The 19,039-nt window shown below is 36.3% G+C and overlaps 1 protein-coding gene and 1 long non-coding RNA gene across 6 annotated transcripts; one reads left to right on the top strand and one right to left on the bottom strand.

The window, feature by feature from the left end:
* The first annotated feature begins 1,971 nt into the window (after window positions 1-1,971).
* Window positions 1,972-17,295, top strand: LOC127881465 (uncharacterized). 5 transcript variants are annotated; one of them, XM_052429367.1, is made up of 4 exons: window positions 4,632-5,279; window positions 5,956-8,224; window positions 12,901-13,066; window positions 14,098-17,295. In XM_052429367.1, the coding sequence occupies exons 3-4, from the start codon at window positions 12,920-12,922 to the stop codon at window positions 16,903-16,905; spliced, it is 2,955 nt and encodes a 984-aa protein (XP_052285327.1). In that variant the 5' UTR covers window positions 4,632-5,279; window positions 5,956-8,224; window positions 12,901-12,919; the 3' UTR covers window positions 16,906-17,295. The 5 variants fall into 5 exon arrangements, with proteins under 5 accessions (XP_052285329.1, XP_052285327.1, XP_052285325.1 ...); XM_052429369.1 differs by lacking the exons at window positions 4,632-5,279; window positions 5,956-8,224 and adding an exon at window positions 1,972-2,135; XM_052429365.1 differs by having other exon boundaries at window positions 4,632-8,224.
* Window positions 2,597-4,267, bottom strand: LOC127881466 (uncharacterized). Its single transcript, XR_008050051.1, has 2 exons — window positions 4,172-4,267; window positions 2,597-3,352 (listed from the first exon to the last, which is right to left on the bottom strand). It is a non-coding gene; the product is annotated as an uncharacterized LOC127881466 (long non-coding RNA).
* Window positions 17,296-19,039: the final 1,744 nt, after the last annotated feature.

Genomic DNA, 19,039 nt, shown 5'->3' with positions numbered 1-19,039 from the left:
AGATTTAATGTACTACAAGGTACAAAATTTGCTATGATCGAAAATTAGCAATATGAACAAAATCGACAATACATAATACCAAGGAATTGGTATTACCCTGGATAGGGCTAAATAAGGGTTTTTCATGGTATAAGGCCCTGCACCGTGAACTCCAGTCCGACATGGCTCTTTGAGTTTGAAGGGAAAAGGGTGGGGTGTCAAAGGGGAAGAGAGGGGATGCAATGCAGCCAACAATCGCAGGTTACTGGACAGCCTTGTCCTTTCTTATAATAAGAAATGCCATCAAATATGATTATATTAAGATACTGAAAAATGTAAATGGTGGACTAACGTCATACTCTCATAAAAAATGTTTTAAAATAAAGAAAACCAGGTCAATACCATTGGCCTGATTTTAAAAAGGGCGGGGTAGAACAATAAACCCATTAAAAAACTAAAACAAAATTGTGTAAAAGTGACACAAATCTAACACAATTACTAGATTACGTCAGGTTTGTGCAAAGATTACACAGTTTAAAAGAAGATAGTCACAAGACTGAATAATTGGGTGGGTGTTGGCTGCCCTCCCTCCCCCAATGACCTAGATTTTGTCAGTTATTTGAAAATCCAGAAGGTGTTTGGCGAGGGCAGAGAAGACCAGGCCCCTAGCTGCTCCCTTGGGGTCTAGCACGTTGGAAAGGTTTAAAACTAGTCCATGGGAGTGCAATGCAGCTTCGAGGTGGTCCCTCTGTGCCTTATGGTTAGGACAGTGCAGCAGCATGTGGGGCGCAGTGAGGGGTTCCTGGCACCCAGGACATGCAGGGTCTACACCAAGGACATACTTTCCCGCGCCACCGGGTAATAGGGTGGTTCCCATCCTCGTGATGGCTCTGTCAAGCACAATGCTTGCTGAGTATCTGTCAGGCGGCCTGAGGGTTTTCGCGGGTCTGGTAAAAGTATGTCGACGAGAAGACAAATTGTCGGTCCGGAGATTCCACTCACCCACGACAAATTTCTTTGTCAGAGAGTAGATCTCAGTAGGTGCCAGGGGTTCCCCAGCATCTACAGCCCCCCTCAAGAGGCCCTCCTTGGCCCCCCTGTCGGCCTGCTCATTCCCGCCGATGTTGACATGTGCTGGACACCATACTTATGTGACCTTTAAAGATTTATCTAGACACTGTTGATGAAGTTCCAAAATGCTAGCTAAAATGTAAGGCCTAGATCTGCCAGTTCTGTTTTTTATTGACTCAAGAGATGACATTGAGTCTGATAAAATAGCAGTTTTAGTAGGTTTATTGACCAATATCCAGCACAAAGAGTATTTAATTGCCAAAAGTTCTGCTGTAAAAATAGAGAGATTGTAGCTGAGCCTGTGCGTTTTGGTAATATTTTTTGAGGGAATTACAAAAGAGTTGGCTACCAAACCAGAGTTAGGGCACTTGGAGCCGTCAGTGTAGATTTTTAGATGCTCAGCATACATATTATCTATAAGGGAGAGAGCTTCTGACTTGATGAGATGTGGCAAGTCAGTTTTCATTATTTTATTAGAGAGTGATAGGTCAACATCAATGGGTCCAAGCGTCCAGGGGGGGGCCCTGGAGGGCCTCAGGTCTGCTACAGGTACCTTGTCGAGGCCGGCATCTTCAACAAGGGTCCTAATACTCGCACCAAATTGTAGGGCGACATGCTTACGCTTAAGTATTTTCCCCTTGATGAAGGTGCCAGTCCCGACAAGTTTGTTAACGGGGTTTGAACCATGCCTAGACTTAGCCCTGGCCCAGAAGTTAAGGGACTGTTGTTTTCTGCGCAAGTCAAGAGGTAACATACCGGCCTCCTCTTCAAGCAGTGCTTCCGGTGTACAGTTTAGGGCTCTCAGAGCTATCCTTAGGGCCTTGTGTTGAATGGCATCAACCATTTTTAGGGCATTTGGCTTTGCGCATGCATAGATCTGGGCTCCATAATCTAGCTTTGGACGTATATAATATTTTATCCCGTGTGATACTAAATTTAAAGGGCAGTTGAACGAGTACACATGCTTATTACTATCAGTGCCGTGTGCAGAAAACTTTGCGACGTATACGCAGTCTACCGTGAAAGGTTTCCAAGATGGCGGCGCCCACAGCGTACAGTCGGTCCGGTAGTTCCGGATCACTAGCGTAAATAATGGTGTTAATATTTTTAAAAGAAAGCAATTGCTTTCAAAATACGTGGATTGTTGAGGCAAAATATTTCATCTTTCAGGCCATATTAATTTATTAATACTTACCAATACATTTCTGATGCCAATTTGAACGTATTCACTTGCATAAAGTCGGCTAGTTCTGAATCGAGTGCGGTAATTTCGGACCACTCGGATTATTTGGAAGATGTAGGTCAGGGAGCATCTCAAAACTTATTTTTACTGTCAACATTTATTTTGACTGTCACAACAAATGATGCATGTATTAAATAAACACCTGATAGGTTCGTTTGTTTCAGTTTAATAACTATCTGACAATTTAAAAACATTATAGGGTGTGTGTCTGTACACAAGACGAATAAAGCTGTTGGAAAGTATTTATGTTTGATTTGAAATGGATTCCTCTGTATTATTGGTTATATAAAACAAACACAAATACTCAAAACAAGCAATTTATTGATAAACTCAAGATACCTTTCTCCCTTTAAAGCTTATTACTTCCTGTGGATTTGTTATTTTTAACCTTTGACCTTGAACGATGACCTTGACCTTTCGATCACTCAAAATGTGCAGCTCCAAGTTTCTATCTTAAATATTGCAAAAGTTATCACAAAACTTTAACTAAGGTGTAAGTTTTGGGACAGAATGACAGATAGGCAGACAGGCCAAAAACAATATGCCCCGATCATTCGATCCGCGGGCATAAAAATGACAACTGAACATAAACAAGTACTAGTACCTCTCGAATGCATTTGCTAATAATAGGATCACAATAATGTAAAAATATATAAAAGCATCCATAAAAATTATAACATAAACCAGTACCTCTGGAATAAATTTGCTGAAGAAATGATAAACAATACTAGATATCAAGTTACTTTCTTGGTAAATAACATAGTATGATAACATGTAACAATAATAGGATCACAATCATGTAAAAATAATGTAATAAAAGTATCCAAAAAAACCACAAACATAAACCAGTACCTCTGGGATAAAAATGGTAAAGAAATGGAAAACAATATTAGATATCAAGTTAATTTTTTTGGTAAATAACATATTATGACAACATTTAACAATAAAAGGATCACAATAATGTAAAAATATATAAAAGTATCCGCTTCAGCCTCTTTGCCAATGACTGTGCAGAGCACTCGTGCTTTTGAGGACCCATCAGTCCAACTTGACAACTATCTGAAATGCAAAATCACAGCATGAATACACATGAAAAATAGGATAAATATTTAAAATATTTCCAATCTCCTTCCAGCACTACATCTTACCATTATTTATTAATCCATATATTTTTCTATAGTACAGTTTTTAGCACCACGCTGGTTTTTTATTACTCCGCTATTATACCTTTAAATATTATAACTTATTACTACACACATAAACATAAAAACAAACCAAGATGCATGAAACAAATGCTTACTGTATGTGTTAGTTTGACCTTGTGACTAAGACCTAATGCCTCATAACTGGTTTGCATAATAGATCTCAATCAGATGCATGAATATGTAAAGTTTGGAGAACCAGGTCAATAAAGTTTCATTTTATGAGCAAGGTTCAAGTTTTGGAGCAGACAGACAGACAGACAGACAGAATAAACACAATTGAATGTTATTCTCTGTATTTCTCGACATTGAAGTCACAAAATAGTATTATTATTAAATAATTCCAATGAAACAATATATCAAATTTATGAGAAACTAGGCACTTTTCATTTCATATATATATATATATATATATATATATATATATATATATATATATATATATATATATATATATATATATACAAAAACGTTTGAGGTAGCTAGAGCTTTAAAATATTACAAACACAGTATTTAAACAATAAACAACTGTTTTGAGATTTTCCCCAATCAGCTGATCCGCAATTGACATGTACACGAGGTGCAATCTCCATGCTTTTATTGCCATAAATCATTAACATAAACTAAAATCACTCAAAGAAATTTATAAAAAAAAAATAAATAAACAAATTCATACCAAACGTACAAGCATTTACCAAGGAAATGTGCTTCTAAATCGTCTTTTAATTGTTGACGCGTGTTATAGATAGACGGTGCGACGGTAAAATGACACGACCGTGATAGTTACCAACGCGTGATTTTCAATGAAAACACCGTTAAAATAAGAAGCAAAACTTTGTTATTGCTTGAAATTGATCACATTTTCCAAAATCACAGTTAAATTGATATGTCAATATCTTTTAGACTAATATTTTAATTAAATCATAGAGTTGATTCGGAATTACCCTAGATCCGGAACTACCCGATCGACTGTAATTAGCGCATATCGCCAGTCACTTTTTTATGCTGATCAGCTACACAGTTGTCGCTGCCCTGTCTCAGTCATACTGATTCAGTTCAGATAAGTATTCAAATATCGTGTTAACATTTGTGCCTGACTTTAAGTTCTGGCTGTTTAAATTATTATTTTTTCTGCCTTTTTAAGAATGATGATCAATTCGGGTCAGCTATATATATCTTGTATATTTATTATTGTCTTATTTAATTTAAAGTTCAGCCTGGGCTTATACTTTATGAATATTTACGACACATTTGTATTGTCAGTTTAGCTGGGTTTCCCACTGTCACATTAACAGATGTCTTCACGTTTTTATGAAATAAACAATGAAACACCCTTTCATTTTAGTCTATATTACCATACCTCATTTATATGGTCAACGTGTGTATTTTAAAATTCTTGTGATGTGTTTTGTTGTGCTATTGTTGTTCATGTTTTCTTTATGGCAATTATTTGGTTGTAATATTTTCATTAACATATCCTTGTTAAGTCTGTAACTACTAAAAACTATAAGTAATTTTAATATTCTTAAAAGCTTCATATTCATATATATATATATATAATATATATATCTTATTTGTATGTGGTGTGGTGTGTCTTATAGTCACAATGTAATTTTAACCTTCAAGTTTTGTCTTGTAGTCACATCTGGTCAGTCTATTTGTGACTTGTAGTCACAATAGTTCACATAAGGTTATACCCAAGGAGTGTCCGTAAAGGTGACCGGTAGCTGCAGAATCCCCCAGCCCGAGCCAGAGAACAGAAATATCCTTTCACGTATCCTTCAGTTAATGAAAAAGCGTGTCTTTATGATGCCAAAAACTTGCTGAAGTTTCTTTCTACATTTTTATTTATCAAACTATTTTCCATTATTATACTTTCATTAATGCTTCATAAGTGTAATATCTATCAATTTTATTTTTTTATATCAATTTTATGTACAGGTATATGTTTTGTAAACACATTTTGATTTATATAATTATATACATAGGTGTTTCATCAAATAAGCAAGTTTCAGGTTTCAAGTATTTGTGTACGTATAACATTTGTGCTCATTATAAGCAAGACATATGTATTTGTATCTATCTAAAACACACTCTAGTGTTATTGTCACTAAAAGCCATGCTCGCTATTTAATATACCATCATTTACCGGTATGTGTCTTTATGTACTTAAGTCATGAACAATGTGAATCATATTCACAATCTTGAACTCGTGGGTTATATACTGTATGAATTATAAAAAAGCGGCTCTTCTTAACATTTGATTATGTTTTCGACTCACAGTATATTTTACAATAGGATTTTGGAGACAATTATTTATAATCTCTTTAGCAATATTAATGTAATTTTTAATATCTGTCATTATATTTTCAAGATTATACCAAGTTTAAATCATTTTAATCATCTGTTCTGTATGCTGCTGGTTTTATAATATATGCACGCTGTTAGTTATCATTTCAGGCCATGCCTACCTCTCAACACCGCAATACAAAGGACCTGTCCGCTGGCTGGCACTTCCTGTACAAGTACTACAAAGGGGCGATAAGGCACGTTCCCAGCCCTTCCTTTGAACACTACATTAACCTGCCTACCTCTCAACACCCCAATACAGAGGACCTGTCCGCTGGCTGGCACTTCCTGTACAAGTACTACAATGGGACGATAAGGCACGTTTTCAGCCCTTCCTATCGAACACTACATTAAACCACGAAGGACCAGAACGAACAATTACGGCTAGAAACAGGAAGACTTCACTCTTCAGAACATTGTGTTTTATCTAGTGATCTTCAGTTTTTTAGTTTTATATGTCATACTTATACATTTTTAATGTTATGTCCGATTATAGTTATCAGCTCAGGCTGATACTAATGGTTTAGTTCTCTCCGAAGTAAGTATGTATATGCCTGATTAAAATTTTTTCAGTTTAGACTGATATTGATGTTATAGTTCTCTACGAAGGAACTATTTTTATGCAGGCCTTGATTATATTTTTCAATATTCGGCCTGATTTTGCTTATACCGTTCAGGCTGATATTGTTGTTATAGTTCTCTACGCAGGAACTATGTTTATGAAGGCCTTGCTTATTCATTTTTCAATATTTGGCCTGATTTTGCTTATACCGTTCAGGCTGATATTGTTATTATAGTTCTCTACGCAGAACTATGTTTATGCAGGCCTTGCTTATTTATTTTTCAATATTTGGCCTGATTTTGCTTATACCGTTCAGGCTGATATTGTTATTATAGTTCTCTACGCAGAACAATATTATAGTTCTCTACGCAGAACTATGTTTATGCAGGCCTTGCTTTTATATTTTCCATTATTCAGCCTGATTTTAGTTATACCGTTCAGGCTGATATGGATGTTATAGTTCTCTACGCAGAACTATTTTTATGCAGGCCTTGCTTATTATTATTTTCCAATATTCAGCCTGAGTTTAGTTGGACCGTTCAGGCCGATATTGATATTTTAGTTCTCTACGCAGAACTATGTTTATGCATGCCTTGCTTATTATTATTTTCCAATATTCAGCCTGAATTTAGTTGGACTGTTCAGGCCGATATTGATATCTTAGTTCTCTACGAAGGAACTATGTTTATGCAGGCTTTGCTTATTATATTTTACAATATTCAGCCTGATTTTAGTTGGACCGTTCAGGCCGATATTGAGATTTTAGTTCTCAACGAAGGAACGTACGTGTCTCTCGGGGAGATCAAAAAGACACCTCAACAGTGGGGATCAAAACCCACGACCTCCTGGTCGCTAGGTGGACACCCTATCTACTACGCACGGCGACCTTCAAAATTATCTTCAAAGACTTGTAATATCGATAAACTTAAAAAAATCGTTGGAACCGCAAGGGCCAGGGTTTTGATATTTGGCATGTAACATTTGATAGTTTTCCTCTTCAAATCATGAGCCAGGAGTCAAAACTAAAGGGTCACAGGATTTATATAGACTTCTTATGTAAATAGCATAAAACAATTTGTATTGTTTGAAACGAAAAGGTCAGGGGTGTATCTTTGGAAATAGTGCACAATAGTATGATGATCCTCTACTGTTTGTTAAAAAATGAGGCCACCTTATTAAGTTTGAGATCATCCGTATATAATTGATGTTTTAGGAGTACATCTTTGCCTTAACAGTTTTCAGAAAGTATCTGCACAGTATGCAATATCAAAACGATATTTTAACAGCACATATTCAAAGCAATATATTATATAGTACAATTAAGCACAATTACATCAATGAATCATACAATTCATTTTGTAGGAAAATATGTTCCATTACGAGTTTTAAACCATAATAACAGCAGAGCGAAATAATAAAATAGCCGACACCCCAACATTACGTTGTAAAACAGGGAGATGACTTGAATATTAACTATAACTTCTTGTCGTCGTTTCCTCCCTTGATTCTGACTACAAATTTATCGCTGAAACGTGAGCGTGTACGTTTTCTATTACTCGCACCAAAGAAGGTTATACATAGAAAGGTTTATATATGCTACCAGTAATACTTTTTCATAGATCTACATACTCTTAATATGTCAACATTTTTGAGTAATTAACTTATTCACACAAAAGAATCCGCATTTTACACGAGCGGTAGAAACTTTCCTGCTTAGCAAGCGTTTTGTGACATGCTGCATGTTTTCTTGCCGGGAGAATTTAAACAGTTACTTTTCTAAAATTTGATTTTAAATATTTTAGGTCTTAATACTTCGCGGTGGGTACACTTGTACAATGTCTTTGCTTACGTATGAAACCATTCGTTCCTTATATGTTGTCATTATTTCACAAGCTTTGTTTGACAGGCTGAAAGTAATCCCAACGACACATGTCAAATCATGAAATAATTCTGCGATAAACAAAATGCAAAACTGAACACGTGATACTGTATGGTCTTATTATTTCTTATTACTGAATTCAGCATGTATGGTAGTTTGATATTTTTTATTAAAACCAAAAGTAGCTCAATATCTCTCTAGATGCCCCATATATTAGTTTGATATTTATTATTTAAACCAAAAGTAGCTCAATGTCTCTCTAGATGCCACATATATTATATATGTGGCATCTAGAGATATATTGAGCTACTTTTGGTTTAAATAAAAAATATCAAACTACCATACTCAGTACATGCTGAATTCAGTAGTAAGAAATAATAAGAACATACGTTGTCATCGGCATCATGTCGCTTTCTCACCGTATCGTCCCTTTTTATTGGTTTCTTGTTCTATAAATACTTTCTTAATGGGAATAAGAATCATTGTAATCATGTAATCAAAACATTTTTTCACAATTAAGCGACTTTTAAACACATTTGTAAAACATGTTAACAGAAATCATGAGAATGATAGTCATTAACACATACATTAAAAATTTTAAAAAGAGAAGATAACTGTTCAGCTCTTCTTGAGTGGTTTTTTTTTTTTCAAGTTGATCATCGGATGTAATCCTCGTGCTTTGCTAAATCACACAATTAACGGACCAAGTGCGAGAATCGGAGATTCTTAAAACCGGTTGAACCCTCCCCCATGCTTTACAAAACCCCAGCTGTGTTCGTTGTTTTGTTGTATACCTGTGCGTCTTGTTTACTACTTTTTAGCCTCCTTATTTTGCAATTGATTCATTGTCGTAAGCAAATGACCACATTTTATATTAAGGTTTCTTACTTGAAAATTCATTGACGATTCACTTTGTAAGAACATTTTCCCAATGATATATCAACGGTGAACCGACTTGGAAACTGGGTCATGTGGGGTAAAAAACTAGGCCAACTTAAATTTTAACGTGTGTTGAACGATATAGAAGTCACATTTTTTTGTCTAATCTTCATGAAACTTGAGGCGGCAGTTTTCCTTTATATAGCTTTAAAATTCAAGTTTATGTGTGCCTCAGGTAAACGTCTTTGGCCTTCTTGTTTAGTTATTGTTTTACTTCAGTGCGAAATGTTCATCAACAAACTATATATTAGTTTAATGTTCATTAGATGAACAAACTGACTGATTATTACGATAAACCCAGTATACGTGTTTTGATGTTGTTGTTTGTTGTTGTTTTTTGTTTAGTTTAGTTTAAAACTATTTATTTAAGCTCGATTGCATCGAAAGCCTCAAGCTTATAGAAACGCTCTCGAGTCCGTTTCCTGAGTCTATGAGAAGTACTTGGTGTCATTGGGGGAAGATTTAGAGAACGCTCCCCGAGTGGGGATCGAACCCGTGACCTCCCGACCGCTAGGCGGACACCTTATCCATTACGTCAATGCGAACTTTCTCTTTTTTTGAGGGGGGGGGTGCATTGGCGGCCACTGACTCATTTACAGTGTGCTCAAATACACTGAACTACAATAAAATAGAGATAATGCACTTTATTAAGATATATTATAATATAGTAATAAATTAAGATACTGTTAAATGTTGTTTTTATGCCCCCAGATCGAAAGATCGGGGGTATATTGTTTTTGGCCTGTCTGTCTGTCTGTCTGGTCAATGCATAATGCATTCATTGTGTCAGTCAGTCATTGTATGTGTGTGTCACAAAACTTTAACCTTGGTTAAACTTTTATAACTTTTGCAATATTGAAGATAGCAACTTCATATTTAGCACGCATGTGTATCTCATGGAGCTGCACATTTTGAGTGGTGAAAAGTCAAGGTCATCCTTTAAGGTCAAAGGTCAAATATCATTGTATTTTTCGTTCCTAAAACTTTAACCTTCGTTAAAGTTTGGTCATAACTTTTTGAATATTGAGGATAGCAACTTGATATTTGGCATGCATGTGTATCTCACGGAGCTGCACATTTTGAATGGCTAAAGGTCAAGGTTATCGTTCAAGGTCAAAGGTAAAATTTATGGCTTCAAAGCGGCGCAATAGAGGGTATTGTGTTTCTGACAAACACATCTCTTGTTCAAACTTGCTTTTCACAGGCACTGTAACTTCTCGGAAATAGCCGCTTGAAATCTTGATTGTTGCAACGTATAATTATGTAAGTTCACGAAGTTCCAATACATTGCTCTAAGTGTTTATTTCAATAGTTTTAAAATATTTGATGCTATTTCCCATGCAATCACAGTTTGCACACACATGCTTTGCGATGTTTTTCAAACTTAAGTGTTCGACTTTGTCGATTTTTTAAAGACCAACCCCCTTAGTTGTTGCTATTCTGTATTCCATTGTGTACATGAACTTTGGTATGTTTTCAGAAAATGTCAAATTGAACCATGTGTTGACAGTATTAAAAGAGAAATAATTCTCGTCTATATGCTTTTAAAGCTGCAACTCTATATATTGTATTTGCTAGTTTCATATGAATTTGTTCGTTAGTAGATTCATTTTATTATCGAGAAAATTTATTAGATAATTCCTTGAGCCCAATAAATTATGTCGTGTCCGACGGCTGAAAAGTAATACATGTAGAAGAACAAAATGTCGAGACACAGACACAACATTGAACTGTTTAAGTGAAGTACTATGATTTAAATTAAGGCAACAGTTAAAGACGCTCAAAGGAAGTCGATCATGTCTGGATTGGTTGTCTGCAAACAACTAGTGCTATAGCATAGTAACACGAGAGGGTCTTCTTGACGCCATGTATCAAATTATTTCCATAGTCTATATAGGGCAACGTCATATATGCTGCCGTTAACCCCCTTCCCTCTTCCCCCCCCATCCTTCCCCCCCCACCCTCCCCCCCCTCCCATTTCCCCATACATACACATAAACTTTGTTGAACATCTCGATTTTTTTAAACCTTAGCTTTCCAGCTTTTGCAGATTGGTCACCTTTAAAAAGAGATTTTCAGTGTTTATTCATGGTATATGTTTAATCATCTCGTGAAATGTTTGAAACGACGAGAATCAGTGACTCTGACTGTAAAATCAGGCATATGGTTATAATGCATGAGTAAGTAATGTTTAATACCATAAATGCTTTACTTGCTTATAGAAATGTATGTTCGTCGGTACTGATTTGAATAAAATATTAAATGAATATCGGTAAATTCATGTGAGTTTTTGTAAGCAGATTAATATAAATATATGTTTATAACTCTTAGAATCATGCTAGTTTGAGAACAAGAATATCATTTTCAGAATTTATCTTGACTTCAAATTATTTTTAATTAATCGGTATTGTCAATATGATATTGACCGTGAAAAAAAACATTATTTCCTTGTTGTAGTCACACGTGGTTAGCGTGTGGCTTTGATATTAATTAGTGAAAACATCAGCTTGAATGATAAATAATCATATAATAACGAAAAATCTACTTTTCTAATAAAAAATGTTCAATATCAAATATATATAATAGGATTATGTATCATTCAAACTGATGTTTTCACTAATTAGTATCATGCCCACACACTGACCACCTGTGGTTGTAGCATCAATGTTGAAGAATCTTCTTCTTGTTGTGATAATGATAGACAGTTGAGAATAAAACAAATAGTAGATGAGCTTGGAACAAAACTGCCCTCAATGCATGTGCGTAAAGTGTCTGTCTACGCAGGCTAATCAGGGACAACACTGGACGAAAATGCATTAAACCCCGTTTTCACAGATTGAGGTTCAGATATGTGAATTTATTTAAATCTGTCTTTACACTTGCCAAGACTATATGTATTGGGTATAGTAAAATATCTTCAAGAAAGTATGTTAAATAGAATACCTCTGATGAACTATATGTTTCTTGATATGTGCTTTCTTCTTGTACACCTTGTTCATATGCTGTTTCCTTGTGTGTGCCATACTTTATTTAAGTAACAAGTGTATTCTGATTTATTTAAGCTCCATAGCATCCTAAGCCAAAATAACCATTAGAGTTCTTTTTATAGTTAGAACGGTCGCCGTGGTGTTGTGGATATGGTGTCCGCCTCGGGAAGCCACGGATTCGATCTCCACTGTGGGAGCGCTCTTTAGATTTTACCCTAAGCCACTAAGTACTGGTTCTAGTCCCAGGACTTGAGAGCGTTTCAAATAAGCCTTAGGCTTTAGAGGCAATTGAGCTAAAATAAAAAGGTTTTAACTAGGTAGAACTAATACTGGTTGTCTTTGGGGGAGAGATCAATAATCTGCCCACAGTGGGGATCGAACCCATAACATCCCGTTGGATAGGGGACACCATATTCATAACGGCCTCTTTCTTTGTGTTGTAAATTGCTGAAGCATTTTGCTTTATCCAATCGCCATAACTTTTGGACTTTGTTGTACCAATGTTGCAGATGTCCAACTTTGCAGTTTGAGTAGCAAAACGGACACTTCATTGGTGATGACGGTTACTCAGTAATAAAAAACAACTTCACAAGCCACACAACTGTCGGCAGTTCAGAGATACATGTAAACAGGATTTCCCCGAGCGATACTCATAGTATCCATTAAATTCTTGACCATCTGTATTCCAGATCCTGAACCCACTGTACAATGAGTAAGATGACTGCGTGGATACCATTGCGAGGCGCCAACTATCTGGTGCTGGTGGTATTAGTGATGATGATGGTGATGATCCCCTTTGCCGCTTCGGACCCGTGTGACGTGAACAAGTCTCCATGCGTATGCTCGCCGTATGAGGTTAATGAGCTTAATGAGCTTTTTATGTTTTCCGCCTGACGTTAACGTAAAAAATATGGATATGCTCATCCGCCTGACGTTAACGTAAAAAATATGGATATGCTCATCCGCCTGACGTTAACGTAAAAAATATGGATATGCTCATCCGCCTGACGTTAACGTAAAAAATATGGATATGCTCAGAGATACATTAGATTATCCGCAAAACGCTAAGGAGAGGAAAATATTGTCGCAGTTTTGTGAACCATTGCACGTCCATTTTACTAGATCGTTCGTGGAATTAAGACAAATAGACGAAACTAGAACTCTAGACAATGCACTTGCCGACCATTGAAAGTATGCTTAGTGATGACAGTTGTTCATTAACCCTATAACAACTATATGCAAACTAAATTGTCATGTAATAGAATGCGATCACCTATTTAATTTCTTCGTTTGACAGGTATTATAAAGTAACGTCATCGTGTTTAACTACTGATAATGCATGTTACATATCTCTCAAGCAATATTTTCCATTACTATACCTCACTTTTACTCACAATGCTAAACTCCCATAGGCCATCGTAACATAGATATACTGTCAGACCCAGCGGGAAAAAATTACTGTCCAAAAATACTGTCGCCCGCTCAAAAAATACTGTCACCCGCTAAATTACCGGTAGCAATCACGTGCGTAATGGTAAAAAATTATACTGTCCCATTCGCGCAGTACGCAGTTTTGAATTTCCGTTGTTAACAGACGACCAAATATGTCAATCATTGCTGTAATTAAATAGAATTATTGAATATTAAAATTGTTCATGGTTCATATAAATTGTTTATGTTTGAATATTTTTTCGATATATTAAAATAAATATTACATGTCTGACAGTGTGACAGTAAATTTGTCCACTTTCGGAAAAATACTTCGCCTCGGTTGACAGTATTTCCTCAAGTTGACTGTCACCCTGTCAGACATGTAATATTTATATAATAACTGTCATAATATAATACATACACGTTCACAGTAAATGTTACATTCTATCGTTAAGGACAACAAGCTGCGCATTGACTGCTCAAAGGTGACTCCAAAACTCGGAGCCGTACCCGAGTCGATACCGAAGCAAACCGCAACTTTAGACTTGTCCGACAATTTGATCGGCGCTGACACGTTGGACAGGCTGTGTAAACTCGAGTACAGACACCTCCACACAGTAAATCTGTCAAGGAACCACATGACAGCCATTCAGCCAAGGACATTATCCAGATGCTTTATATGGAAGAGCATGAATTTTAGCGGGAATGTCTTTGAACGTTTGTCACGCGAATCGCTGGTCGGACTCGAAAATACTGAAAAAATATTTGGGCTAGAGGCACGATATTTTACGGACGGGGCATTGAATGATCTACGGGCACTGAAAGTGTTAGAAGTAATAATATTACAAGATCAAATGTCACCAAACATGTTTGAGCGATTGGAAATAAGGAATCTCAGCATGACAATACGTTTTGCGATGGAGATACCCGAGGAAGTGTTCGTGCCACTCGCTAGAAATCTGAAGGCGTTCAAGATTGAAAGTCCATCATTGACACATGTGCCTAACGTATTGTTTAAAAATTTGGAGACTTTGGCGCGTCTGGAACTCGTTCTTTCTCAAATTACCGACATTTCTGAAAACGTGTTCTCTCATTCGTATCTACAGTCCTCACTTCAATCGATAGTCATCAGAGGAGTGAACAAACTGCCGAGTGGACTCTTTGACAATCTTCACGCGCTGCGAAATCTTGAAATACACCACATTGCCGGTTTGCCGCACGACTTATTTCAAGGGTTGCGCAATCTAAATACGTTAGACCTTGCTGGCACCCGCGTGGGTGTTGTACCAAAAAATGCTTTTTCGTTTTTGCACAATTTGGAAGAGTTAATTCTAAAGGACACCGGATTAACGAGTTTAAATCAAGACGACATTGTGTCAATGGCGAAATTGAAGAGATTAGACGTCTCGCATAATTCCATTCGCGAACTTGACAGCGGATTATTCGACACACTGCGCGTGTCAGTGGAAGAAATTGACGTGAGTTTTAACAGTCTAAAGGTAATACCAGTCGGACTTTTCTCTGAGCTTCCGATGTTAAGAAAGCTGGTCTTGAATAATAACAATATTTACTCAATTGATCGCGCTGCGTTCTCGAAACTCAACAATTTAAGAGAACTGCGGTTACAAAATAACAAGATATTCAGTATCGATTCACAGTTATTTAGTGATTTGACGCAAGTAGAGACGGTCGATCTTTCGTCAAACGTGTTTAATGAAATTCCGGATGGATTAATGAAAAACACACACAGATTAGTCAGTTTAAATTTAGCTGATAATCGGCTGACAAACATCGACAATGTGTTTACTGAAGACGCGCCATATTCGCTGCGTGAAATGAATGTTGATTATAACCCAATCTGGTGTGACTGCGACATTTGGAATTCTAAGAACTTAGTTATAAATGTAAGCTTGATTGGACATTGTCGCTATCGTCAAACAAACGAAAAAGTGACAATTACACGTTTTTTCTTAATGGGAAATGATTGTTCTAGTGAAAACCCCGACAATCTATATGCGTATTCATCGACCGCGCGGTCTCCATCCGTAACAATAACGTCTAACGAGACATTGTTTACGCCAACGGACGCACGTAATACTATAAGCGGTGTTGTCACAAGGGGTAATGCAGAAATCGGCGAATCAACTCCGACTGGCCAAGCATTTCGATTAACCGAAAGCGACAGAGATGCCTCTAGCAGCGGGGCAAGTATACCAACTGATTACTCGCCCAACATTTTTCCGCATGATTCAACAGTGCGAGAAAATGCATTAAACACGATTGGATTTGAAGGGCCGAGATTACCAACTGCCATTCCGACTGCTTCGATTGGAACGCACATAGCTGATATTCCTAGGTATTTCAGCACCTGCTCGGAGAGCGATGCTGTGCTATGTAGTACAAATACACGTTTATCAGATGCACCCGTGGATAGCGTAGGAATAAAATCGCGAAGTGTGGAAAATAATTTCATTTCAACGGATTTTTCTTACTCAATTGTATCAACTGGGGGAATATTTGTTACCCCATCTGCCAACGAAGAGATCAATAAGAGCAAATCAGGTATTTATTTATCTTCCACGGAAATAACACATTCAATCGGAATCCTTGTATCTTCACAACAATATAGTACAGTTGCGAGTGAGAACTTAAAAAGAGAAACTTATACAGATAGTTTAAACACTATTTTATCGGGTGATTCTGTCGATCGCTCAAAGGTGGCAAACGTAGTCATCGATGAGCCCCTGTTTCCGGTGACGTCATCCTCTAATGGGCTGCTGCCTTCTTTCGAGATCCTGCCGACGCCGACACTAGTGAAAATTTTACACGAAAATGACGAAAGAATGACTAGCAATGGGACTTCCGGCGAATTGAACGCGTCATCGACTACGTATGACGGCAAAAACGTCACCGTACTGGACGCGACGTACAACGTGGGACTGAACCCGCGACCTGCACTTAACCCAGACGAAGCGGCGGTATCACCGGAAGAAGCGACACGGTACTACTACCTGGCCGTAGCGTTCATAGTGACGGTGACAGTCGTATGCGTGTTGATAATTGGATTTGTTTACTACCGCAGGAAACGCCAAAATGCGTACGAAATTTCCGTGCGAACGGTCGATGGGGATGATTTGTACGCCACGTTGGCTTCCAGTCGGACGCCGTTAAAAAATGTCCCTTCCATACAGATCGAGTCGGTCGACGACGACGGGAATATTCGCGTGGAAATGTACCCTACGACGTCATGTCAGACGCGGTAACCCAGCAATTTGATATACTATTATGGCAAGACTGATTAAAAATAAGAAAATGTTGCGTGACAAGAAACTAAATACATATAGTCCTACGGGATTTTCTACCATTCCAGACCACAGGTGGGTAACGTGTGGCTATGATATTAATTAGTGAAAACATCATTTTGAATGATAAATAATCGTATTATAACGAAAAATCAACCTTTCTGAAACTTTTTTTTTCACTATTATCAAATAAATATATACATGTTGTATAAAAAAGGTATTCAACTCGAAATCACTCGAACAGAGAGTGCATCGCTTTGAACAGCCATTACTTTATCAATTGAGCAGCGATTTCCATAAACCCGGTCTTATTCAACGCAGAAATGAATTTCCTTTCTGGGAATGCATATATCTTGTTATATATATATATATATATATATATATATATATATATATATATATATATATATATATATATATATATATATATATATATTTTTTTTTTTATATATATATATATATATGATAGTGATTTTTTTTAAAGAAAAGTTGATTTTTCGTGATAATATGATTATTTATCATTCAAAATGATGTTTTCACTTATTAATATCATAGCCACACGCTGACCACCAGTGTTCCAGACTTGTACTTAATTACACACATTTATATAACCCAAAGTGTACCTTTTTAAATAAGGCTAGCTTTAGTGAAATTGTGTGTCTGTGTGAATTCATTGAGCAAATATGTTTTAGCACAAATGCTGTCATGCCTATACTACAGTCTATCTGGTTCGGTTAACAAGTGGGGTGCTTATACTTTGATCATTAACTTTATTATTGTTTTAACTGTTGTTTATTATACTGAAATATATGACTCCATTTTTATCGTACTATTTTATAATCATGAACTTGAATACTTGTTTTCAAAGTTGAACCAAAATTAACATTTCAACACTGATTTCATTGAGCATTAGGTTGTTGAATGCGTCTATTTAGGAATGATTGCGCTGAAAAGTTTTCACTTTTCAAAAGATATTTTCATCCGCCGCGACGTTTAAATAAATACATTATAACTCCATGAGTGAGTTCGTTCATGGAATAAATAATTTGTGCTCATTTGAATTAGTTTACATCTCGTGAGATGATAAGTGTACCAGTCCTGTACGTATCAAAAGATTTATAAAATATTTAGCGAACGCATCGTTTATATTATATGGGCCTAGTTTAAATACCTACATTTTTGTGATGCCTTTTATAAGCACTACAAGTCATAAGCTAATTTAAATGAGCTATTACATGATGAATACATGTATTCACTTATGCAAACACGATGCTTGTATAATGTTGCATGAAATTAATAGGGCCAAGTTAATCAATGTATTTGATGAACGCGTATATATTGAGGAGAGTCAAGTTGTCAACATATATAAAAATAGTGTAACCTTTGTCTATGCGTATGTTATTAAAATGTTTTTATCCATTTGTTACATGTTCTTTGCAATATGATAACTTTTCCACCAAAACTAGAAATGTTCAAGGCATAAACAAATTTGTTGTGACAGAACTTTGCAGTTTACCTGTATACTTGAATGTCATTTTCAAACAAATAAAAGTAGACCGTAATAAAAAATAACTGTACAATATAGCTATTACCGTATTGAAATGTATTCATGTTCGTAAATATATCAAAATTTCAATGCAATTTTTCATTCAATAAAATGAAAAAACAAGAGAAGTGTTTGTCAGAAACACAATGCTCCCTAATGCAACGATTTTTTTACCTTTGACCTTAAAGGATGAACTTGACCTTTGACCACTCAAAATGTGCAGCTCCATGATATACACATGCATGCCAAATATCAAGTTGCTATGTTCAACATTCCAAACGTTATTGCAAAACTTTACTATATTAAAGTTTTAAATGTTCGACCTTTGACCTTGAAGGATGACCTTGACCTTTCACCACTCAAAATGTGCAGCTCCATGAGATACACATGCATGCCAAATATCAAGTTGCTATGTTCAATATTTCAAAAGTTATTGCAAAATTTTTATATATTAAATGTTTGACCTTTGACCTTGAAGGATGACCTTGACCTTTCACCACTCAAAATGTGCATCTCCATGAGATACACGTGCATGCCAAATATCATGTT

This window comes from Dreissena polymorpha, chromosome 5 (genome assembly GCF_020536995.1).
Source record: "Dreissena polymorpha isolate Duluth1 chromosome 5, UMN_Dpol_1.0, whole genome shotgun sequence".
Lineage (NCBI taxonomy): Eukaryota > Metazoa > Mollusca > Bivalvia > Myida > Dreissenidae > Dreissena > Dreissena polymorpha.
The sequence above is the reverse complement of the archived record's forward strand: the minus strand, read 5'-3'. Positions and strand labels throughout refer to the sequence as shown.

Excerpts from the sequence above, each read along its gene's own strand:
- LOC127881465 (XM_052429369.1), top strand. The coding sequence starts at position 12,920 with ATGAGTAAGATGACTGCGTGGATACCATTGCGAGGCGCCAACTATCTG. Across the intron at positions 13,067-14,097 it reads GCGTATGCTCGCCGTATGAG|GACAACAAGCTGCGCATTGA; the intron begins GTTAATGAGCTT and ends TCTATCGTTAAG.